The following is a 23,838-nucleotide window of genomic DNA, read 5'->3' on the forward strand; positions in this document are numbered from 1 at the left end:
ACGGTATGGGTACTACATTCTCTGAGAACTTCCACCCTATATGGCTCTAATGAACAGCTCTAAGCCTTTCTTTTTTGTTTTTGTTTGAGACAGGGTTTCTCTGTATAGCCCTGGTTGTCTTGGATCTCACTCTGTAGACCAGGCTGGCCTCAAACTCAGAAATCCACCTGCCTCTGCCTCCCAAGTGCTGGGATTAAAGGAGTGTGCCACCACAGCTCAGCAAAGCCTTTCTTTTTCTTGACTCTTGGTCCTGCATGTACATTTCATCAGCCATGATGAACCTCCTTCTTGTCATGCTTCTTAGTGGCTGGCTGCCTAGCTGTGACCAGGTGGCAGCTTGCAATATCCAACCTCTCCTTCTGCAGAGAGGAAACAGATTCTTTGAGGGGGTCACCTCTTCCTCACTTGTGGTCATTGCTCTTGGGTGTGTATCACACTTTCCTTCTGGTTGCAGGGCAGACATGGGACCTAGAGCTAGCCAATTATCATCTTCTTCTAACTAAGATGACTAGGGAGCGGAGCATCCCACTCACTCTAGTGAAACCATCTTCAAGACTTTCAAATCATTAGGGCAGAAACAGTTCCTTTCTGTCCCTGATAGAATAAAAGCCTGGAACTGCTGGCAGCTGTTGTTCTCACAAATGTGTCTGTGGCAGGGGTGGGGTGATTCCTTCAGTGGCACCAAGATTAAGCCTAGAACCAATCCTAGACGTGTTCCTAAGAATGTCTTTTGAGCACCTAGAAGTAGATCTCCCCATGACAATAAAATGACCGTTGTTGACAAGTGACTTTTTCTACCCAAGCCACTCTGGACTGGATTCGTTGTTCCCAGAACTGGAACCAAGCCTCTGAGCTACCACAAATACCAGCTTCTTCATGAGGTGCGGATTCCTCCTCACCAGAGTCTGCTTTGCATCAGTGTGGGCTCTTGGATTATATTTATATTGCCCATGCTAGGTCTCCTTGGTCCAGCGGTGCTGCCAGTCCAGATGTTTGCCCAAATCCAGAGCCCTGGGCCAGGCTAAGCAGCCTTTGGAGGACAGTATGTAGTACAACTATTGGCCCATTTATTTATTTATAATAGGGTCTCTCTATATATAGCCATGGAACTTGACTTGTAGACCAGGCTGGCCTAGAACTCAGAAATCCAATCCTCCTGTCCCTGCCTCCTAAGCAGTAAGGCTCTCAATACCACAACCAACTTGGTTTCTCTCTATTGCTCCTGAGTAGGTCTGTCTTTCTTCTGTAGTATCAAATCTCAGGCAACCTTCTAAGCCCCTTTTCCCCACTCACAGGGAGACTGTGTTGGCAAATACATATTGCTTTATTTAGTGTTTCTCTGGATTGCAGAAGTGTCAGCAGTGGGCTGAGAGCCCCAGAGAGCACAGAGGGAGCTGGGCAAACCCAAGGACCTCTGGGGTGGAGAGAAGCAGCAGAAAGAGGTGATGCCCCTGCAGTTCCTCCAAGGCCAGCAGCCCTGTCCCCATGCTCCCAGGTCACAGAGGCACCCAGGGCCAATAAAGACCCTACCATTCTTAAACTGGGTCGAAAGTATGTGTGTGTAAGGAGGGTGTCGTCCTAAGGCATAGACCCAGGCAGATGATTCCCTCCCACCTGGTGGCTCCCAAGAGTGGTTAGTGATTGCTGGTCAGAGAGCCAGGTGTATACGTAAGACACGACCCTTGCTTTCTGGGCCTCCCTGTCCCTGGGAAAGGCAGTGAGCTATGCTGAGGGCAGGCTTCACTTTAGGATTTGCTCCATTCTTCTCCATGTGCCTGTCTCCAGCTCTGTCATTCTCGGGGCCTGGACCAGGCAATTTCTCTGAAGTCTTCCAAACTCTTAAGACTTTTCCCCAAACTTTAGGGTGCCCTCAGACTGGGGTGAAAATATTAAAAAATCTTTTTTTTTTTTTAATGCTGGGGATTAAGCCCAGGGTCTCACACATGCTTAGCACCAGTTCTACCACTAGGCTATATACCCCAGCCCCTAAAAGGACATTCTTAAGGCAGGAATATGGGGTAGGCAAAGGTGGCCTCAGTCTCTTGGTAGAGGTCATAGTGGGCTGCAAAAGGTACAGGTGGATGGACAGACAGACAAGGTGCCAAAGGAATGAGGAGAGGCTTGGCCAGAGAAGAGGGCCTCACGGCACAGCCACTCAGTCTTTCAGCTACATCCCTGGCCCTGTTTGAGTCAGGGAAAACACATCCAGTGTGTTTAGGGTAGGAAAATGGCTTTTTTATAAAAATAGTCTCCTATAAAGCATCAAAAAAATCTCAGAGAAAACCTCAGTTAAAATTCCCTTCTCTTAGATATTTGGCATCAGCAGAGGGCTGGCCTGGCCTGCTCAGGGCTCTGCTTTTTTATTGCTGTGGCCCGGCCTGGCCCACTCCTGGGGTAGCTCCCTGGCTCCTGATCACCTCAAGAGAAAGCGAGCAGGAGACAGGAGTTTGCAGGTGGGCTTTGAGGACGTCCCTGGATCCCTGTCTGGAAGCTTGAGTCTTTGGTAACTGGGAGGAGAGGAGGGGACTAAGCAAAGCATCGGGAGTCAGGAGGGTCCACCGGTGCCTTAATCACCGAGAATTCAGCCGTGGGGCCACCTATGGGGAGAAGCCCAGGAGTGAGTGGAGGAGCTGCCGGGGCTTACAGCCTCAGGTTAGACAGTCCCCTAGTAGTCCTACGGGAGCCTTGGTCCTGAAGACTTTTCTGTTCCTATAGCAATACCTGCTTGCCAGAGTGGACCTCCCATCTGCACAGCACCTGTCCTTACAGTCCTCTCCGTACTTTCCCACTGCCCTCCTTGTTATGACCCTTTTATGGCCACCACAGGGGCTCTAGCAACTCCCCTCTCCGGCCTTCCTGGGCATGCAACAGGAAAAAGGGGACACATAGTCCAAAGACGGCTTGGTCCTTAGACCCAGGACAGCAGGTCCCACTCACCACAGCCAGGTGGCCATTCTTAGCCTTGGTAATGAGAAGCTCTGAGCCAGATGTGAAGTCAATGATGCCATCCCTGCCTGGACCCCCTGCAAACGTGATGCTGGAGGCAAGGAAGCACATGAAGACTTGTTCACAGAGATGGACCCTCCCTAGGGTGGTCCTGTCCCCATGTCCTCGAGTCACCCCCCCCCACCCCCACCCCGCATGCTTCACCTGCCCTGGTTGATATTGATATTGTTCACACGGTCAGCACTGAGGGCCGTCTTGGTTAGTGTCTCGATCACATGATCACTCTGTAGCACCACATCTCCCTGGGGAGCACAACGCACGGATGAGTCAAGCCTTGTTTAGGTCTAGAGGACCCCCTCTGCCTCCCAAGCCCTAAAGGGGTACCTTCTGCTTGTTGTCTTCACGCTGCACATGAAGCACAAAGAGGCTATCACTCAGGCTACTGACAGAGATTCCTGAGAGGGGAGAACAGAGGTCAGGGCATGGTGGTCAGAGCAGGCCTCCTTCCCACCCGTGCAGGCCTCTGCGCTGGCTAACCCGTTAGGTTGGCATAATCAATCCTCTGCTTGACTTTGGCATCCTCCACGATGACCACGGCACTGGGAGTGAGCAGCAGCTGCCGCGAGCGAGGCTTGTAGCCCTTCCGGTCGTATTTTACCACAGGCACTGCATACTAGAGACACAGAACAGTGTGAGGGGCAGGGTCGGGGTTAATGGGTTGCAGGGACAACTTCCTTGCCCACTGATAAGGCCATGACCCACTTTTTCTAGCTCTGGGGCAGAGAACTGTGTGTTGTTTTGGAGGCAGGGGTGGGAGGGTGGGATAGGTTAGAGTTGCAGCAGGTTCTTACCTGGATGGGTTCAGAGCCCAAGGCCTGAAGTACTCTGGGGCTGATCTCCTCTGTACCTGTAACCGAGATAGGGGAAAAGGAAGTCAGGTAAGGCCAGCAGGGGACAAGATGGTGCTGGAGGGCTCAAGGGCTGGAGAGTGGGGGCTCACCAAGCCGTGTGCTAATGAAGAGTCTGGGGACGCTCTGGGGGTAATTGTCCTTCTTGCCCTTGAAAATTTCACTAGCCACCGCCTTTTGCTGCAGCTGAAGAGACAAAAAGAATAGTGTCAAAGGACTTGGGACAACCTGGAGGTCAGTCCTAGCAGCTCCCTCATCAGCTCTCAAGTGCCCTGTCACCAAAACTCCCCGTCAGCTTCTCACTTCCTGGTCCATCGTTCCCACTAAACAAGGCAGAGAACTCTTCAGAGGAGTCATGACAGACCATCGAGTTCCAGGTCTGACTTTGGAAATGATTTCTACCAGGCCCCCAAGCCCCTCGAGATCCAGCTCCAGCTTAGGACCGTGTAGATGGCTGACTGCCTTGTCGGGTTACCTAAGGTCCTCCTTACCCAACACTATGTCAGTAAATACAAGGCTCATCAACGGCTGACACTAATCACCGAGTGTGAAGCTGGACCAATCAAGGCTCTGCAGCTTTTACCAACCAAAGCAAACTGGTCTACAACACGACTTCTATTTGCTTCCTCTGACTTACTGAAGCCTCTACTTCCTATATGAAATCCAATGAAGGCCTGGCCTTCTTGTGAGGCTACAGCGTTGATCAGGCAAAATGCCTGCCGCTCCCAGGGCCCCTATGGCCAAATACTTGCGGCCGCGTTCTCCACACCTGCTGCTTCCACTCAGGGCTGATACTCCGGCAGTATTTCCACACCATGTTCTTCATGCATAGCTCCCGTAGCAGCTCTGAGGCCTATGTGAAGGGCAGGGTCAGAACACCTTTCCAGCCTGCCCTTCCCACTAAAGACCCTCAACAGGCCCCTTAAGCCAGACAGTCCTGTGGAGTGTTTTCTCTCCAGGAAACTCATTTTCATAGCCCATCTCTACTTCCTCTCCCCTCTGAGCCTTCCCTGGCTGGCTCTCCTGTCACAGGATAAGAAGATTTCTGTGCTAAGTGCTTTGATATCCCTAATGCAGCAGGGAGGGCCCACAGACCTCTCTCAGGGCAGGTGGGGGCGTGGGCCAGGAGGTGTCCAGAACATTCCGGGGTAGTTGCCGCCTCAGGTTAAGCAAAAATGATGTGCGCACGTGGTCCAGGAAGAAGGCATTCTCAGGGCACCGGGGTGCATGGCGCAAAATGAAGCCACGGATGAGTCTAGGGGTGGAGGGGTGGGGTGAGAAACCTGACAGAACATCCCCATACTCACTTTGATCTGTAGCTCCTACCCACTGGCACCCCAGCACTCACCGACGAATGGTCTGGGCTGCCCACTTCCTCTTGGCTGCCTTCCTCCGGCCCAGTGTACCACGCCACCATGACTGCATACAGATGGCTGTGGATACCACAGATAGCTGACCTTTATCTTCTCACTGTGGTGGCCCATCCCACCGCTAGACCCTGCCCCTCCAAAAGACCCCTGCACCCGCAAACCTGATCGCTTCACCCGGAGAAATTTCTGCCGCCAATGAAAGCCCCTCCAGGCTGCCTGGATCTTGGTGGCTACGGTTGGGGGAGAAAATGAACTGTCAGAGCTTAGAGCCCTAGTTGAGGGCCTGGCATGGTCAGTGGTACGAGTCAGGAACACCCATGTAAAGGGCTGTGCAAGGCGAATCAATGAGAGACAGCAGGGGAGTGTGGGGATGGGTTTGGCATCTGTGTCCAGAGGCAACTGGGGTGGCTGGTGACTTTTGCTAGGGGTGACAAAAGGGGAAAGAGACCTGAGTGTGGCTGGGCAGGTTTCCTGGAGAGAAAGCCCAAAAGCAGCGGTTTCTATTCACCAGGAGCCCTGTGGGACAGCAAAGGTGAGTCTCTCTCACCTAGACTCTGCCGTCGGACTTCCAGGGAGTCCTCTGTGGCAAACAAGGTCTTGGGGAATCGGATGAAGATCTTAGTCCTGGGAGGACAGCAGTGATCAGCCTCTGGACGTCACCTCCTTCATCCTCCAGGCCCCAGAAACAGGCCCCACTTACCTGCCCATTTTGTATTCTTCTGGCTTGTAGCCAAGGTGTCTGACCAACACAGCCACCCCATCCTGGGGCCGTCCTGCCCATATGGGCCATGTCTCTGGGCACAGTGACTTGTACCTAGGAATGGAGGGGAATTTTCTGGGAGTCTACAGGTGCTCCCATGGACCAGTACATGGTACAGATCCCTGAGGGTCCCCATTTCAGAGATGGAGGACTTAAGTATTCCCATCTGCCTGTGGCAGAGATGGGATTCATATTCTGGTTGGCTCAGGTCCTGTCCTCTAAATAGCTACATAGCCACAACATCCTCTCTGAGCTCTGGTCACCACCATCTCTGATGGCAGCCTGCCAATGTACCCCTCCTGTGTCTCTTACCAGGGGCTTCAGGGAGAGTGGAGCTGTGTACATTACTTATATTGTCTTTTCCAAGACTAACATTAGACCTGTAGCATAAAAACATTTCTGGCCTGGGTCTCACAGCAGCTGAGGGTGTCTGCACCCTCATATCTAAACTAGAGCTATAAATGTCCCTCTTCCCAGGAGGGAACTCACCCTCCCAGTTCATCCATTCACTGGCAGGCTGACCACACCCACCTCTGCAGAAAAGCCTCATATTTTCGACGATAGGCAAAGCCGGCTCTGCGCACCCGCAGATTCTCCATCAGTCCCAGGTACTTCACCTGGTGTCGAATGAGCACCTCGTCAAAGCGACCTGAGGAGAAACAAAGTAACAAAGCGACCTGAAAGTAACAAGGTGGTTCTCAGGCTCTCCTTGAGAGGAAGTAACCCCATCCCAGAGGCGCAGTTCACAGCTCTTGGAAGACCTACCGGGCTGCTTGGCATCGTTTGGCTTGATGCACCGGATATAGGCAGGCTCTTTAGACCTCAGGATCTCCACTAGCTGCAGGAGGCTCATCTTGAACTGGGTGGCCACCTGATGAGCCAAAGGAATATAGGAGGTTGTCTGGGGCTGAGCCGAGGCCACTGAAACCTGCATGTCCCCTCCGTCCCCTGCTTCCTCCCATCACCCTTGCCTCATAACAGAAGGGGCTGGAGTTCACCCTACTTCCTTTCAGCCAGTTAGAGACCTCAGCTTAGAAATCCAGCTCTTGGGCTGGAGAGATGGCTCAGCGGTTAAGAGCACTGACTGCTCTTCCAGAGGTCCTGAGTTCAATTCTCAGCAAACACATGGTGGCTCACAACCATCTGTAATGGGATCTGAGGCCCTCTTCTGAAGATAGCTACAGTGTACTCATATGCATAGGATAAATAAATCTTAGAAAGAAAGAAAGAAAGAAAGAAAGAAAGAAAGAAAGAAAGAAAGAAAGAGAAATCCAGCTCCCCTCCTCAGGTCCTGGTGACATCACACCTCATCTTCTTCCCCCCACTTCTTTTTCCTGGTGCAGAGGAAGAAAGTCAGGGCCTCGTGCTCATTAGGAGAACATCTCATCTCTGAGAAACCTCCAATCTCCTCCTTATTTTCGAATCAACTGATCAGTCTAAGGAAAAGTGCACTGGGGAAGATCTTCTGGAAACGACCCTACATTGAGATTTTGAGTGTCAGTAGGAGATAGCAGGAGAGAAAGAAAGGCAGGCTAGGCAGATGAATGGCTAAGCAAAGGCTTGACACACAGGGAGCTACAACCCTGCAAAGATTTAAGGCAGGCACAGGCAGTGTATCAGAGCAGGGTTACACTGGAGAGACTAGATTTTATCTTTAGGAAAACAGAGAGCCCATTCGGAGTTTAGAGTGAGGGAGTGGCAGTGAGATACATCTGTTAGATTATTTCTATAGCATTTATGTGGAAGATGGATTGGGAGGGGCTGGAGTGGGCCAGGAAACCTGGGAAGAGGTTGGCTGGCTCATAGGTGCAATAACAGGGACTGACTTGGAGCAGTGGTTACAGGGACAAAGGAGTTAAGAAGTACTCAGGCATAGAAACAGGCATCACCCAGAGTTTGAATGAGAGTGGGAAAAGTCATCGGACTGCAGGACTGGGTAGAAAGTGATCCCTGTCCTGAGTCAGGAAGAGAAGAACATGGCTGGGGGGTGGAGGGAGGCGATGTCACTGGATATGGAAATCAAGGCATGCTACAGAGTATGGGAGGGGAAGGTGTGGAGGTGTCCTGAGTGGGGAGACACTGGCTGGGAAGAGGAAGAGGCTCAGGCAGGAGGTGGGGAGGACAGGGTCAGTAGAGCAGAAGCAAGGTCTTGGGTGGGTACCACAATGTCTCTCTAATCCATCTGGAAGTACTCTGGTCTTCTCTCCTTCCTGACCTGAAGCTATCGGGCACCACTGGCCAGATGTGCCTTCTCTAGCCTCTCCTCCACTGTGCTGTTCAGTCCAGCTGTCTAGCTTGGCTTGGCCTCTGTGTGTATGTGCTGACCTCCTGCTGCCTACAGCACCCCCTACAGGTCCACTCGATAAGCACGCACTCATCCTCTTACCTCAAATGCTGCCTCTGCCTTGGAGCCTTCCCAGACCTCTCCGCCCCCCTCAGGCAGTTTGCTTCCTCTTAGTGGTTCCCAAGGCACCCATGCATGGACCCCCTCCAGGGCAGGGACTTTTCCAGCACTTTCATTCAGCTTCTGGTCCTAACCACAGCCGGCTGGGAGGACACCTATTTGTTTCTGATTCCTCAGAGCTGAGAGCTGTCTGCTGCCTAAGCGGATCCACACAAGCACCCACACAGACAGGGGTGCCATGGGTACCCCTCTAGAGAGAAGCAGGGAGGCACACACTGGTCTACATTTGGGGAAAGGTGGCTCATGGATAAAAACAGTTCCTGACAAGCCTGCCTAAGGCTTATGGGCTGGAAAGAGAACTGACTCCAATAAACTGTCTTCTGACCTTGATGCACACCCCGGCACATGTACGCACACACATACATACTCAAATAAATAAATGTAATAAATTGGAAAAAAGGGGGCTGGGGAGTTGGCTCAGTGGTTAAGAGCACTGACTGCTCTTCCAAACGTCCTCAATTCAATTCCCAGCAACCACATGGTGGCTCACAACCACCTGTAATGGGATCTGATGTCCTCTTCTGTCTGATGCTCTTCTGTCATGGAGGCATGCACGCAAACAGAGCACTCATATACATTAGTAAATAAATAAATACATTGGAAAAAAGAACTAGGTAAAGATGGCCCTGAGAGCAGCTTCCCACAGACATCGATGGCAGCGCACACAGGTATTAACACACTCATAGGTGCAGTGCCATGTAAGCTCTGTTCTGTACCAGTTATACACACCCGCCTCCAATGTCATAGCCTCCATACCGTCTCTGGCCGCTTCTTGTCACTTAGTTCATTCTTGTCAAAGCACTGGGCCATGATGGGGTTCGTTGAGCTGCACATGGTCTGTGAGGCAGAAGAGGGATCAGGAGATGCATACAGAGCTGTGGTACTCAACCCACCCCAGTTCGTCTGTCTCCCTCACCTCCTTCAGGTTCCTGAAGAGAAGGTCGTTGTTTTTATCCAGAAACCCTGGAAGGGGAGAACAGATGGAAGGTGAGGGAATGTCCCCTCCCTCCCCTACAGGACCCAGCATCAGGATCCTTACCAGTCACGCTGTAGGTCACCTCTCCAGCATAATGCAGAAGGCGGAACTCCCCTCGGTCTAGGGATTTCCTGGTCTTCTGGTCAGCAAGCTTGTGCCTGAGGGGCGACAAGAACAGGAAACTACAGATTTCTGACCTGGGGCATGCCCATGGTGGTTGAAGAGGCTTCAAGAGTCATCCAGGAAGGAGCCAGTAGGCCCTTGGGCTATCCCACAGATTTGCACACTGAGTGGCAGACTGTGCATGCCTGCTGCAGGGGTTCACAGAGGCTCAGAACAGTAGACAAACTTGCCTAGCAATGCACAACTTTGGGAGCCACGAGTAGGAACTTGAGCTCAGGCCTGCCAAGCACCACAGGCATAGGGCCCGCCTTTCATGGCCAGTGCTCAGCTGTTTAGAGGGTGGTAAAGCTGCCCTCTCCATTTTCAGAATGGAAACTGTCCCAAGAGATCACTTACACTGTAAACACACTTGTACCCTTTAGCCCACCTCTTACTTTTAAGAACCACTCTGAGCCTGTAACCAGAAATACGAGCAAAGATGCACGGCACAAAGGTGAGTTTGGTAGCCTTGTTCTTCCAGCAGAAACCCTGGAGGGTTGGCTGCGAGGGAGCTCACTGGGAGGATGCCTGCCTAGCATGTGAAGTCCTACACTCCATATTCAATACCGCAAACAGAAAAAAAAAAAAAAATCAAAACCCTGGAGAGGCTCCTTGGGAGCCCTCAAGGCAGGCAAGCTCTGAGGTCCCCAAGGGTTGTAGTGTTTCAAAGAAATATTTTGAAGAAATTCTTCTGCTTGATGATACGGGAAAAAAAAAACCCATAAGATTATCCTGAGCTTTATACACAGTAAATTCTTGACTTTGGAAAAAAAAATGTATAGGAAAGGCAGGAAGGAAATGCCTGGAATTGTTACCAAGAATGACCGCTGGGTAACAGGGTCACAAGAAGCTTTGCACGCATTCCTCTCTCTAATGAGCAGTATTATTTTTATAATCAAAAGTGAATTTTATTGTTTGGTATGACTGCACATGCCTTCAACCCTGGCACTCAGGCAGAGGACCTTAGGATCAGGAGTTCAAGGCCATCCTTTTCTACATAGTGAGTTCAAGGCTAGCCCAGGCAACATGAGACCCTGTCTCAAAAAACCAAAACCACCCAGGCATGGTTTCAAACACCTTTAATCCCAGCACTTGGGAAACAGAGGCAGGTGGATCTCTGAGTTCAAGGCCAGCTAGACTACAAACCAAGTTCTAGGACAGCCAGGCTATACAGAGAAACTCTTTCTCAAAAAAATTAAAAATTAAATTAAAAAAAAAAAACATGGGGGGAGAAAGAGAAGAAGACAGGGAGAGGGACAAGACACAAATATCAGATATGATAACGCAGGCCTTTAGGTTCAGGATTCCAAAGACAGAAGCCGGTGATCTCTAAGTTCCAGGTCACCTAGGGCTACGGTGATATCTTGTCTTAAAACAAACAATATGCCTCCCCCTCAAAAAAATATTTTTTCTCCAATGTTCTGTCTGCTTCCTTCTTTCTTTTTTTTTCTTTTGGATGGGAGCTCACAAAACGGCAGCTCACCGCCCTCCCTCCCCCGCCTTCACTTCTTGAGTGTATAAACCATCTAGCATAACCAGAACCAGTTTTGTTTCATGCTTGGTTTTCTGTATTGATAAGCAAACAGTCCTCAAGGCTTTTGAGTCCAAAAGCCCTGGGACATTGTCCCAAGTTCTATAATCTAAATATATTATATTATTATTACCATATGAGTGGATTTTTCTGAGTGTTGGTTAGATGAAGCACAAGAAAGGAGCCTTGGTACTGTAGGCTAGGAGATGAGGTGCATGCACCCAGTCCGTGTGCTAAGCTTCCCCATTTTAGGTTAATCCTTTTTGGTTTTTTTGTTTTCTTGAATTTGATCTATAGCTAAGATGGCTATAAACTACTGGTCCTACAGCCTCAGCCTTCTAAGGGTAGGAAATCCCTTGCACAAAAAGCAATTCACAGATAAGGAAGCTTAAAAACAAACAAACAAACAAACAAACAACAAGTTTCATTCTGAAAAAAAGACTGAGGAGGAAGGGCCAACAGTGGCTTTCTATAACTCTCACCATCACCACTTTCTCTGGTGACTAACTTGTGGCTGGTGGTTTGTTTGGTTTTGGGTGCTGGGGATCTAAAACGAGTGCTGTGCATGCTGGGCAAGCCTTCTGCCACTACCACACAGCTAAGCCTTCAACCATGGCGTTACTAATGTGGCGGGACCCCCCACCGCCCACAACCTCAGCAGCCCACTCACGTCAGGAAGTGAGGGTGGTGCTTGACAGTGTCCTCCAGCTTCTCCAGGAAGGTCAGGTCTGTGGCCTCCCCAGGGCGTAGACACTCTTCATCCTGCAGGGCAGCACACAAGGTGAGGGATTCACTGGAAAGCGGGTGGTGGGTATAGGGGCCACCATGTGGGAAGCCACAGGCACAGGAGAAGGGGGTAGAGTTTAGGGAGTGCTGACAGGGAGCCTGCAGACTGGGCCAGCACCTCAGCCTACCCTACACAACCCCACACTCTGACCCCGTGGACACAAGTAAGGAAGGAGGCTTCCCAACTGTCTCCAGCATGAAGCTTCAAGAGCAGAGGACACACACCAAGATGGAGATGATGCCCTTGAACTTCTCCTCCACCAGGTCACAGATGATCTTGTTGTTGAAGTACTGGACAGGTTCCCACTACACAGAATGAGAAGGGCATCCATTAGAGGGTTCTGAATCTTCTCCCGGGAGCCCCAGTGCCTTGCTTCCCATAACACGCAGGGCACCCCAGGCACACACGTACCGCGATGCCCTCAGCCTCGTATTCCTCCTGCTCGGACTTGAGAGTCAGCTCAATGAAGAGCTGCTGCAGCTTCTCGTTGCAGTAGTTGATGCAAAACTGCTCGAAGCTGAGGGACAGTGGGAGAACCCATAGTAGTAAGGATGGGGGTGTTGGGGACAGGACAGGACAATCAGGGCAAAGAGATGCAAAGCAGGGTCACAGCCGGGGGTGGAGAGGAGGCAGGGGTCAGAGGAGAAGGGCAGAAGACATCAGCTGGCAGACTGGCAGGGGTAAAAGCACAGGACTGACCTGTTATGCTGAAACACTTCGAAGCCATAAATGTCCAGGAGCCCAAGAACTGTGGTGCTTCGCCAGCTGGGGCTCTCAGCGTCCTAGGGCCAGCCAGTCAGCAAAGAGCATGGGTCCCCAGGGTCTGCCCCAACTCCCTGCCACAGGCCTCCCTGACCACCCGCCCTGTCTTCTCTGGAAATAGCATGGACTGAACGCTTACCTTAGAGGCCAGTGACCTATTGATCTTTCTGACCAGCCAGGTGAAAGTACGGCTATATACAGCCTTGGCAAGAGCGTCCCTTGCGTATGCGGCCTGTTCAAGGTTCAGTGGGCTCAGGAGCTGCCACAGAGGAAAATAGAGAAGATGAACGCCACAGACATCCTTCCGTCCAACCTTCCCTCCGACTCAGGCATCAGACAGGACACGTTCTCACCACCCTGCCTCCCAAGCTTCATTAAGCAGAAGAGTTGTGGTACTTTTTGGGACAGTAGGGGTAAGCTGGTGTAACAGCCCCATTCTCGGAGGTGGGAGCCTTGGCCAGCTCACTGTACCTCTCTGGGCCATATGCCTTATGCCCCTCTAGCACACTGAGGGCCCCAGTAGACAAGCAGAGTGGAACAATAAGCTGGGGCTCCCTAGGACTGCGCACACCTCTTGTTCTAGCGGCCAGTCTGAGTCTCACCTCTTCCCCCTTGGCGATGATCTTCCTGTGGATCAGGGCTTCCCTAAGAGTTGTACCTTCCACACCAAGGAGCTGTCAAGGGTGGGGTGGACATAGTGAGGGGCTGGGTCCTCTCACCTCAGCGCCCGCTCCTTTGCCCTCGGCCCGCCACACTCACCCTGGTCAGATACTTGAGCTGGTTCTCAGTAGTAACCTGGGCATTGCTGTCCTCATCAGCAGCAAAGTGGATGTTGCCCAGATGCAGGACGCTGGCCACGATACTTAGCAAGTCCTGAGATGGCAGCAGGGGGCACGCCGTGGTTATGGGGTGGGGCAGGTCAGAGCAACTGGGAGATGCTCAAATAGGGAAGGGGATGGTTGGTAAGACCCTCAGGAGCAGAAGGGGGCTCGAGGAGAAAAGGGGTCCAAAAGAAGTGAGTACATTTGGGGTATGAGGGGAGGAGGGTTCACAGAGAGTCCTAACCTCCACTTCATCCTCAGTGAAGTCAATGACCGACAGCGCCTTCCTCACAACCTTCCAGTCACTCTTGTCGTTGATGGAGGAGACCTTGGCACACTGGCCCTGGAGAAAGAGCACAGCTGGGCTGCTGCCCCTGGCACTGTGCCCCCTGGGTGGCATCAACCCTGCTCACACCAACCACTCACCTTCACCAGGTACAAGTAGCTCTGGGGGTTCCTTTCCAAGCCCAGACGCCGAAGCGTCTCCTCCTCACCCCCCTCCAGTAGCTGGTAAAAGACGTGGAAGTTCCGTTCTCCATGATTCTGGTGTACCACTCGGGACTTCTCCAGGAGGTAACTGAGAATGTGGCCTCCCACAGGAGCGCCCTGTGGGTAGAGTGGAGACCAGGGACGGTCAGCGGGACCAGGGGAAAGAAGCTGCCTTCCTTTCTCCCCTGTAGTAAACCTGGGCTCTAATTCTCACTTTGCCACTGGCTAAGTGGGCTCAGGCAGCCGCTCTGCTCTCACCTTGTTAATCTAAGAAATAGAGACATAGCTCAGTGGTTGAGAGAGCTGCCCTCACCTCAGTGAGTACACACACGTGGTACACACGCACACTGAAAAAACAGAAGAGGGCGATTCAGCTCCAGTCACTTCTGGAGCCAGGCAGTGCGGATTTAACAAGCCTGATGGCGCACTCCAGCTCTTTCCTCTCCCACACTAACTCCGGCTCATGGCCTCTCATCTTGGTCGGTAGCAACTCTGTCCTGCACGTTATTCAAAAGGGAAGTTTGTAATCCTTGGAAGCCTCCCCCCCACCCCCCACTTACTACTGCCTGAATCCAAACAAACAGCCAATTCTGCTGCTTTAACCTTGAAAACACCCAGAACCCAACCTCTGCTCATCACCTCTGTGTCTACCCTGACCTGAGAGGCTGCCATCTGTCAGCTACATTACATCAGCCTCCTAACCGGTTCCCCTGCTTGGCTGGGTTCCTCTGTCATCTACTCCAACAAAGGCCAGAATGACCTTTTCAGTAGGAAAGTTACATCACGACACGACTGTTCAAAACCCTCTGATAATTCCTTTTCACTTGGCTAAAAAAACAAAACAAAAAAAAAAAAAACCTCTTGCTGGGCTCTGAGGATAGCTCCCAGTGTAGCTGGCGTTCTTAACATGACTTAAGGTCCTTGGTTTAATTTCCACACCAAGGTAAAAAACAACAACAACAAAAATCTTCGCAAAGGCCTAAAAGGCCCTTGGTGTATCTGGCTTCCCGCTCCTGTTTTCCTGGCACCTTGCTTTCTCCTCCAGCTTCTGGCTTGACTGTAGTCTTTAAACACACCAAGGGCTCGGCCTCTGCAAGGCCTCAGTCCTCATATCTGCCTGGCCTCCTTCCCCCAGGCATCTGCTACGCCTGCTCCCCAGTCCACCAAGCCATTACTGAAATGCCATCTCCCAGTGAGACCTTCCCTAGTTGCTTCGCAGACACAGCCGTGGTGATATGCTCCCGTAATCTCAGCTACTCAAGAAGAAGAGGCAGGACAGTCAGGAGTTTAAAGGCAATCTGAACTACAAACTGAGACTATCTCATTAAAAAAGAAGTCATTACCTTATTTTATTTTCTGCTAAAGCCTGCATTAGTATGCTTCTGTAATAATTCACCTATCACTCCAGGAGGCAAGATCTGTTTGATTTCACTGCTCCAAGGGCAGCACCAGAAGAGTGCCTGGCACATAGTAGGCACTCAACAAATATTGAACCTACTGAATGGCTAACCTATCCCCTCCTTATCTTCAATATACCCACAGGTACCTTGAAGTCAAACTGCACATCCATGTACTTCCCAAACCGGCTGGAGTTATCGTTGCGGAGAGTCTTGGCATTCCCAAAGGCCTAGGAGGGGATAAGAATGTGAGGGAAGCCTGGCATTTTCTTGTCCAACCCTCTCCTCAGATGCTGCTGTCCCCTCACCTCCAGCACGGGGTTGCTCTGTAATAGCCTGTCTCGCACTGCGCCACCCCGTTCAGGGGCTGGGCAGGTCTCTGCATAGAACTGGAGCAGTCTCTTGGTGGCCTCCGTCTTGCCTGCCCCACTCTCTCCAGAAATCATCACTGCCTGGTCCCGACGCTCCGTACGAAGTGCCCGGTATACAGTGTCAGCCACTGCAAACCTGGGGCAGAGGTTTGTCAGGGAGTTCCCAGGGTGGGAGAAACCCACCCATACCTGATGGGACCACTCTTGTAAAATGTGGGGGTTATAACCTGGAAGACGTAGAAGGGGATGGACAGGTGGGAGTCCTCACAGAGTACACCCACCCAGTTGAGGATCACTCCACGTGGGGTGCCAGCCAGGTGGAAGCTGGGCACTTGTATGAGGCGGGGAGTCCTCACAGGTGGGCCATGTTAAGATAGTTAAAGGACTACTTCATGAGTGAGCACTGAGCTCAGGAGCTGAGGGTCCTGGTTGGTGAACAGAATTCAGACTCAACTTATGAGAACTGAGGTGACCCTAGGGTGAATCATTATGGAATTCCTCACAGTAGCGTCCAGTGAGTCAGTCAGCCAGGGGTCAGGGAATCATTTCAGAGTGGGGTTTGGATGGGGTCATCTTGCATAGGGTGGGTAGGCTAGGTCACTCCTGGAAAGACAAGGGAATCACTTACAGATGAGGTGGCACTTCATAGAAACTGACGCCACGGTAGCGTTCCATATGCTGCCGGCTGTAGATCTGTAGGTCTCTGTAGGGGTTGACAGAGACCAGGACAGGGCCGATGTAGGTCTAGGGGGGACAGAGGAGAAGGGTCAGAGGCTTTTCCTGAAGGTTCCTGATGCTAACTTCCCCTAGGTCTGTGGGCCCAGCGTTGCTCATGGTTCTCACATAAATGAGGTTCTCTCGGAATCGCCGCCGGAGGTTCTCAATGAAGGCAGCCTCACTGGTGAAGTTCTCCAGCAGAACAAAGTCTTGCACCCCAACCCGGTCTCGGGCAGTCAAGGCGCTCTCCATGGTCACTCGGACCCCGTCACTGCCCAGGGCCTGTGGGGAACCAGCCACAAGACACTGTCAGAGTCTGCAGGTTACAGCCTTGTCTCCTACCCCACCTGCAGGATGCAGAAGGCAGGAGCACTTGGACACAGGCTACAGAACATGTTCGGGACATATGGCTGGGTCATAGGATGCTGGAATGCAGAAGAGAGATCACATGGGACACATGGACGTGCACACAGCCCACAGGAGTACCAGGGGCCCAGGGGACACTGAACAAGTGCATGGAATCCAGGGAGGCATAGTTTTGAGTGGAGAAAGGTGGGTCATGAGAAGGAGCTCCTAGGAAGGCAGAAAGAATGCCATGTTGACCTTGGACAAATCTCCTCCTTTCTGAGGACTGCTTCCTCTTCAGAGAAGAGGAATGAGTTAGCTCAGGTGACCTCAAATCCCTCAGCTACGTGTTACAGGTGCTTTGGAGGACAAATGGTTCAGAGTGAATTCTGCAGACAGGGAGGGGCGATTTCTCCTCCTCTCATCCACCCCAAATTCCCAGAAGTAGAAGTTGTTTAGGGATCAGGCAAGAGCTCACATCCCAGGAGAGTGTTTCCCCATGGGCCACCACCTCAGCTGGACTTGCTGCCCACCCCACAAGGGGTGGCCTGCCTCCCTCAACTGGAGCCACTCCCTCCACTCCAGCTGCTAGGCTCCCCCCTCACAATTCCTCCAAGGTTGAGAAGCTTCTGGAGGTGGAGGGTTCTCCCAGGGGAAACCCAGCTGCCACCCGAGGGTGGGGCAGGTACAGACTTAGCTAGACCCTCAAGCTGTGTCCAAAGCAGAGCTTTCCTTTCAAAGAGGACCTGCAGGATCTAGAAAATGTTAGGGGATCAAGGAAGAGGAAGATATTGGGAGCCGCTGTAAATTCCAGGGAGGTCACCAAGTCTCCCCTGACCCTGGTTGCTGACCCTAGTTGCCCAGGAGTTCTCTGCTTCTCCGTCACCCCTAAGAGCCTGGGGCCTATCTCCCTCAGACCTGCCCACCGCTGACCCACCCAGCCCAAAGCTGCTGCCAAATACCGCCGCAGCCACCGCCCCCTGGTCCTCAGGTGGGAGGGGTCTGGCCCTGGGTTCGAGCGTTCTGCAGCCCTCTCCGCCTCGGCCTCCTGTCCTAGCAACTTTCAGGGACATCTTCCACCGAAATTCCCGGGCCGCGCCTGCTTCAAGGCTGGCCCAGGAGCGCCGCAGGCCACCGAGAGATACCCCGGACCCCCAACCTGCCCGCGCCCATGCTCACCGACGCTCGGTAGCGCATCCTGCCGAACCCGGCGCCCCGCTCCACTGCCCGTGCTCTTGGTCGGTGCTCGGCCGCGGCGTCACCGAGGGAGGGGCCAGCCCGCCCCCCGCACCGCCCCTTGCAGGCCCCTTGGCTCAGGGGGCTCGGAGTCCCGACCCCTGGGTCCCTCTGCAGCCGGCCTGGCCGGGCTGGGTGGGAGGGGGGCTAGGGACCAAAGAGGGGGCGCGCGAGGGGCGGGGCCTCCTGCGTGCCGCGGGCTCCGCCTGAGTCAGGTTTTCCAGGAGGAACGTCGTTAGTTCCAGGGTGGGGCCCGGAACCCGCGCGGCAGCCGCGTCTACACAGCTCCGGAACTCACTTCCGGGCTCGTGTCTATAACGCGGGGCCGGACACCCCGTGCGAGACGAGGGCTGAAGACCGTGGGTCACCGGCGAAGCAGGATTTCCCTCCCCACCCCCAACCTCGAGTCCCGGGAAAGTTAAAAATAGAACGAAATGTCCAAATACGGCCGGCGCCCCGGGACAGGCGGAGCCTCTGTACGGGACACTGTCCACCCCCATACACACTCCCGAAGGACTGGCTCCATTCTTTAAATCCCTAGAAAAGAAGTTGTTTGAGACAAGGTCTCATTACGGAGCTCAATCTGGCCTGGAACTCAAGATCCTCCTGCCTCAGCCTCCTGAGTGCTGAGATTACAAACCTGTGACAAGGGTGCCCGGGGAGAAAAATCTCTTGAAAGATCTCTTCCCCAGCAAAGAAACAAGTCCTAGGGTCAGAATTGGCAGCAGAGTTCCCATTTTTTGCCCAGCATGGCCCCTAAAGAAGTCTGTTTCCCGAGTGGGCAGCACCCTTCCGACTTTCCTACATGTGCAACCAATAACCTGACTTTCCAGCCTGAACATCCTCCGGACTCAGTGCCCTGCCCCATGGGCTCCTCTCCTCTCTCCCTTCCTTTCTGGTCCCTCTGGATCCTCGCTTTTCCCTGAACCCAGGCCATCTGCTGTCTTCCCTATCCAGGTCCCAGCAGCAGCACCCTCGCTGGTTCTCTGACGACAAACCTTTTTAGGCCCGAGAAGAGTGTGTGAGAGGAGCGGAGTGGACTCTGGTTCAGTTGCCACCACTTGTGGCATGTGGATCTAAGGCAAAACAAAACAAACAAAAAACAACCTGGCCTTTTCTTACTAGTAGGATGACCATGAGCAAGTGCCTTTAAAATGAGGCTAATACTTGCCAGAAATGAAGCACCGACCAAGCCCTCAACACCACTACCCTCTTCCTCTTTCTTGAAGCCACACTCATTACACACACACACACACACACACACACACGCTTCAGGACTTGGGGGAGAGTCCACTCTTCTTGTCTAGTGGGGAAAGTGCTCACCCCTATATCTGACACTTGCAAAGGGTTCTCAAGTGCCTTATCTTTCTAGTCCTCACCCTTTGTAAAGAACCTGAAGCATATACCGAGGGTGTAGACTTGGTCTAGGGAAGAAAGGGGGAGTTAGGACCCAAAGCACCAAAGCGCTCCACCCCTTGGACCCGGACTCTCTGGGGAGGAGGTGAGCCTGCGACAGGTGCTGCCTGCAGCCTCGAGGGGGAAGGATGGTTCATTACTTCGTGAACAACAGCCTGAGCCACAACCCGGAGGTGGGGGTGGCGTGAGGCGCCAGCTGGGGAATGAAACCCTTTGGAGCGGGCCTGGGGAATGGGTGCTGCAGGTGGAAGATGGGTGAAAGACAGGGCAAGGGGAGTGCCCTCTACGATGCCCCCCAGGTTTAAAAGCATAGAGAGGATACGACCTTCAGCCCACCCCAGAGCATTAGATCTGGGGCGGGAGAGCTTGGAGTCCCCAGCAGTAGCTGGGCTCGCTTCCCTCCCCCTGCCGCGGCCTCATTGAGCTCCCGCTCTGGCCAGTGGAGTCTGGGTGGGAGGAGCGCGTTGGAAGGGGAGGGGCTTCGAGGCCGCAGTACCCGCCCCGCCCCGCCCCACCGCGTCAAGAGGCTGGAATGAGGGGAATCCGCATGTGGAGGGGTCCGGCGGACTTCACCCATCCCGAGCGGCGCAGCCGCATTCCTAGGATGCCCGCTGGCGCCCCCGCAGCCACCGCCCCGCATCGGAAGGAGGGCGTGTCGCTGCCGCCCTGCGGGCCTGAGGCCAGACACAGTCCGGGCAACTACTCCAAGCCTGCACCACCTCTCTGGTCAGGGGCGTGAGTCCAGAGAGGGGAAGTAAAGTAGGGAACCAAGGGTGTGAGGGACACCGCCATGCCAGGCGCTTCCTGCGTTCTTAGCTTATGTCACTCCTGTCAGTGCAGGACGCACACCATGAGTTCTGTTGTTATTCTATTTCAGAAGGGGGAACTGAGAGTAGGTAGGTGAGACGATTTCTAAACTTGTATGAGAAATGGGACTGGAACCCAGGACCCCTAATACTACTAAGGTAGTGCTGCCCTGATCTCTCCCAATAGTTAACAGGACTGCATTGACAGTTTTCCTCAGTGACCTAGGACAGGAATCTTGACTACTGATGTTTACGGGTGGCAACTGGGAAACACCTGATGGCCCTGGGCTTAAGGTTGGCTTCAGACTGGAGTGAGTAGTGACCCAAGACTTAATTCCTAAAAGCACCTCTGGGGCTTCTCCTACCTGGGCAGATAATGTGTGCTGGAACTATGGGGAAGGGGGCTGACAGCAGAACTGGTTCATCCAGTGGCCCTTACCCAGTGTTTTTGAGCCTGACCTCTGGTGGAGTGAAGGGCCAGAGGAACTGCTCTGACTTTCACTGAGGCAAACAGAGAAAGCACAACTGCAGCCTGCCTGGTAGGTCAGTGCAGGCCCAAAGCAGACAGACACTCTTGTTTTGTCTCATTGTGTAACCCAGGCTGACCTGGGACTCAGCAGCCTCTTGCCTCAGCTTCCCTAGTGCTGAGATTACAAAAGTACGCTATCATGCTTGGCTTAATTTAGATTATCAAATCCATTTTAGGTCTGGGCCCAGGCTGCCCCATCAGAGACTGTTAGAGGCTTCAGAGACTCTCTCTCTCTGTGTGTGTGTGTGTTACTCACAGTGCCTAATTAAGGACTCTGGCTCCAGAACTATGGATCTTTGATCTGCCAGAATTCTTTACCCGAGAGTCCAGCAAAAATAGATAAAGCACTTTGCCCCTAAATGAGTTTTCACATTCACTGTCCTTCCCCGGAGAGGGGGCAGCATCTCTAGCTGGTAATCATGACCTGGCTGGCATTCAAGGCTGGTCCTCTTGCCCTTACACCAACCAGATCACCAATCACCATCTGCTAAAACCTCATTCCTGCTTCTCCATCCTGCTCCTCTTCTGGACCAAAGTTACAGTCTTCTTCTGTCCTCCTGTCTGCCATTTACAAATGCAAATCTCACAGTTACCATCTCAAGTTAATGGAGAAGAGGCTTAGAAAGCACAGCTCCCCCGTGCAAAGCTCGCCCTTCATACTCACTGCTTCTGTCGAGCACCAGAGAATGGACTCAGTTTACTGCACTGCTTCTCTATTAATCTGTAACTGAACAGGTAATCCTTTCCAGTCCCTTCTTTCTTCACGACCACACAAAGCCAGGAGGTGCTGGTGTACCCCTCCTGACAACCACGAGAGACTACATGTTCTGTGGCTTTGCACCTGCAGCTTCCTTAGCCCAGCTCTCTCGGCCTACCCACCTCACTTAGTCATCCCCGAAGAATCAACTCAGGAACCACCTTCGCCATAGCTCCTTCTTAATTTTCCCTAATACACAGCCTCCTCCTTACTAAATTAATACTAGTTGTCTGCTTCCTTGTCAGACTGCCGGGAGACTGCTCTGATCTGCAAGCACTCAGCTAGGCACTCAATAACCCATTGGTGGGCGCTTACATGAATGAATGAATCTCAGAGGCCGGGAGTATGAGCAAGAGCCTGGCTTATGCTGTAATTGAATAAAACTGTAGTCCAGTCATTCATTCTCCCATTCATCTCTGAGCCTGGCACCCGCCGAATTTTCACAAACGGCTCGCAGGGATCACCAGAGCGCCAGGGCTCCGGGGGCGAAGGACGGGAAGGGGCGGGGCTCGACCTGTTTCTCCGGAACCCAGAGCTGGGAGGGCCTGCGGGAGTGGCCCGGAGGGAGCACAGAGTGCGGGGCTCCCGCGCCCGCCCCCAAGAGACTGAGTCCCAGTGCCTCCCGGTCCTGAGACCCTTGCACTACTCGAGCTGAGCGAATCCTGTCCCAGCAATACCCAGCTAGAGAGAGCAGGACCACAGCTCTGGCAGCTAGCTGAAGACGCACAAACGCCTACCCCTCCAGCCATCTGGGACTCTGTGGGTTCGTCCCATCCCTGTGTACCCACCGGCTTGGTTCTTCGGGTGATCGGGCGGGGGCTGGGCTGGACGGCGTGGCCACCTCCGGAGTCCGCAGCCCGGGTACGCTCTCCCCGCCCAGGGCCCGCTAGGGGCCGGGCCGCCGCCTATCGTCATCCCCCGCAAGGCCCAGGCTCTGGCGCGCGCGCGCCCTTGGGCCCCGCCCCGTGCTGGTGGCCCTCCCCAGGGCCCAGGCCAGCGCCCGCCAAGGCTTGGTGCTGCACTTCTCTATTAACTCGCAGGACAAGACGCGTCACAGTTATACTCGGGCGCGCGCACACGCACACATTCCTCCAGTAGAAGACCCAACTCACGCTGTAGTACTTGGTGGGTGGGAACACCAGATGCGATTCTCGGTCTTTAAGTAAACCAGACCCTCACCTCACCATACTGCCTTTAGTGGCTAGGCCAGTCCTCTCCCATTTCTAATTTTCTCTCTTCTTTCACCCACCTTTTCGTTCCATACTGCGAGCAATCCCAGTTTTGCGTGCCCGGCGGGTAAAGGGAAGGAATTTATTGTACTGTACGTCCACAACTTTTACACGTACTAGTCTTTTGGTGTCAGAGCACTGTCATCTTGCTATGTCCAGTTTTCCAGCTAAGTCCATTTAGGTTGAGGAAGCTGGCAAAGGAGTTAAAATCCAAACCTCCGATTTTTAGGAATCCTTTCTAGTAGCTCACAATCCCTTACCCCTTCTTTCCACGTACTTCTTGTCTTAATGGTTTCTGCCTCCATCGAAGATCAGAAGCTCCTCAATGCTCATGTCTTTCCAGTGGGGTGTACAGAAGGGGTCGCCCAGCCCAGGAGAGACCCTACCACCACCATTCCTACCAGCCCACAGTATCATCATAGCTTACGAGTTTGCATGGCCTGTGTGGATGGACCACACGGATGATCTCTCCCGTTGGTATCAGTTCTACTTGTAGAGCCATTCCGCTGTGTGGAGAGCCGGCCTGCAGAACTCAAAAACTGCTCAGCAGCCCACTGGCTCTGGCGGCTCCACTGTCTCACGCTGGGAAGGCCAGTTGGTTCTGTTTCAACTCCAGCCCCTGGGGATGTGGCTGGTCCAGCTTCTCAGGACACAGCTGGAGCAGTCCAGGTCTGATTGGGAGGTCTCTTGGCCAGAGGGTTGGGGCAGGAAGAGGAGGGGCTGAAGGATGGAGGAAATGCCTGTTGTCTCAGGTAACCAGAGGAGCTGATGCATCCACCCATGAGGGACCCTGGGCTCCAGGTCAAAGGTTAGGAGACAATCCCCCACCCCCTTTCCAGCAACTCCCTGGCAGGGCCTCTCAAGCTGCCCCCTCTCAGCTCAATTAGCCAAATAATCATCCCCTAACCAGAGGCACATCTTTCCACAAACCAAGAGGATCCTTTATGCAGCGGTGACCCTCTTGAGGATCCTGAAATTTGGCTGCCTCTAAAGGTAGTGGACCTTATACCTTTTTTTAAAAAGTGTTTGACTATGTATTTTGTCCCTGCTAGTCTTGAA

General features: G+C 53.0%; 1 protein-coding gene across 4 annotated transcripts; it reads right to left on the bottom strand.

Moving 5' to 3' along the window:
- Positions 1-1,305: 1,305 nt before the first annotated feature.
- Myo1c (myosin IC) lies at positions 1,306-23,364 on the bottom strand. Of its 4 annotated transcripts, XM_028759148.1 has the most exons (33): positions 21,458-21,476; positions 19,041-19,118; positions 16,588-16,743; positions 16,373-16,488; positions 15,682-15,880; positions 15,523-15,603; positions 13,914-14,093; positions 13,732-13,830; positions 13,426-13,539; positions 13,269-13,340; positions 12,806-12,925; positions 12,604-12,686; positions 12,316-12,421; positions 12,129-12,209; positions 11,788-11,879; positions 9,488-9,582; positions 9,365-9,411; positions 9,205-9,285; positions 6,750-6,855; positions 6,516-6,633; positions 5,925-6,038; positions 5,772-5,848; positions 5,386-5,454; positions 5,203-5,287; positions 4,950-5,109; positions 4,624-4,707; positions 3,947-4,040; positions 3,798-3,853; positions 3,484-3,619; positions 3,331-3,401; positions 3,151-3,248; positions 2,938-3,037; positions 1,306-2,597 (listed from the first exon to the last, which is right to left on the bottom strand). In XM_028759148.1, the coding sequence occupies exons 2-33, from the start codon at positions 19,110-19,112 to the stop codon at positions 2,571-2,573; spliced, it is 3,189 nt and encodes a 1,062-aa protein (XP_028614981.1). In that variant the 5' UTR covers positions 19,113-19,118; positions 21,458-21,476; the 3' UTR covers positions 1,306-2,570. The 4 variants fall into 4 exon arrangements, with proteins under 4 accessions (XP_028614981.1, XP_028614980.1, XP_028614984.1 ...); XM_028759147.1 differs by lacking the exons at positions 19,041-19,118; positions 21,458-21,476 and adding an exon at positions 23,207-23,364; XM_028759151.1 differs by lacking the exons at positions 19,041-19,118; positions 21,458-21,476 and adding an exon at positions 22,339-22,433.
- Positions 23,365-23,838: the final 474 nt, after the last annotated feature.

Source organism: Grammomys surdaster, unplaced genomic scaffold, assembly GCF_004785775.1.
Source record: "Grammomys surdaster isolate TR1022 unplaced genomic scaffold, NIH_TR_1.0 126278, whole genome shotgun sequence".
NCBI lineage: Eukaryota > Metazoa > Chordata > Mammalia > Rodentia > Muridae > Grammomys > Grammomys surdaster.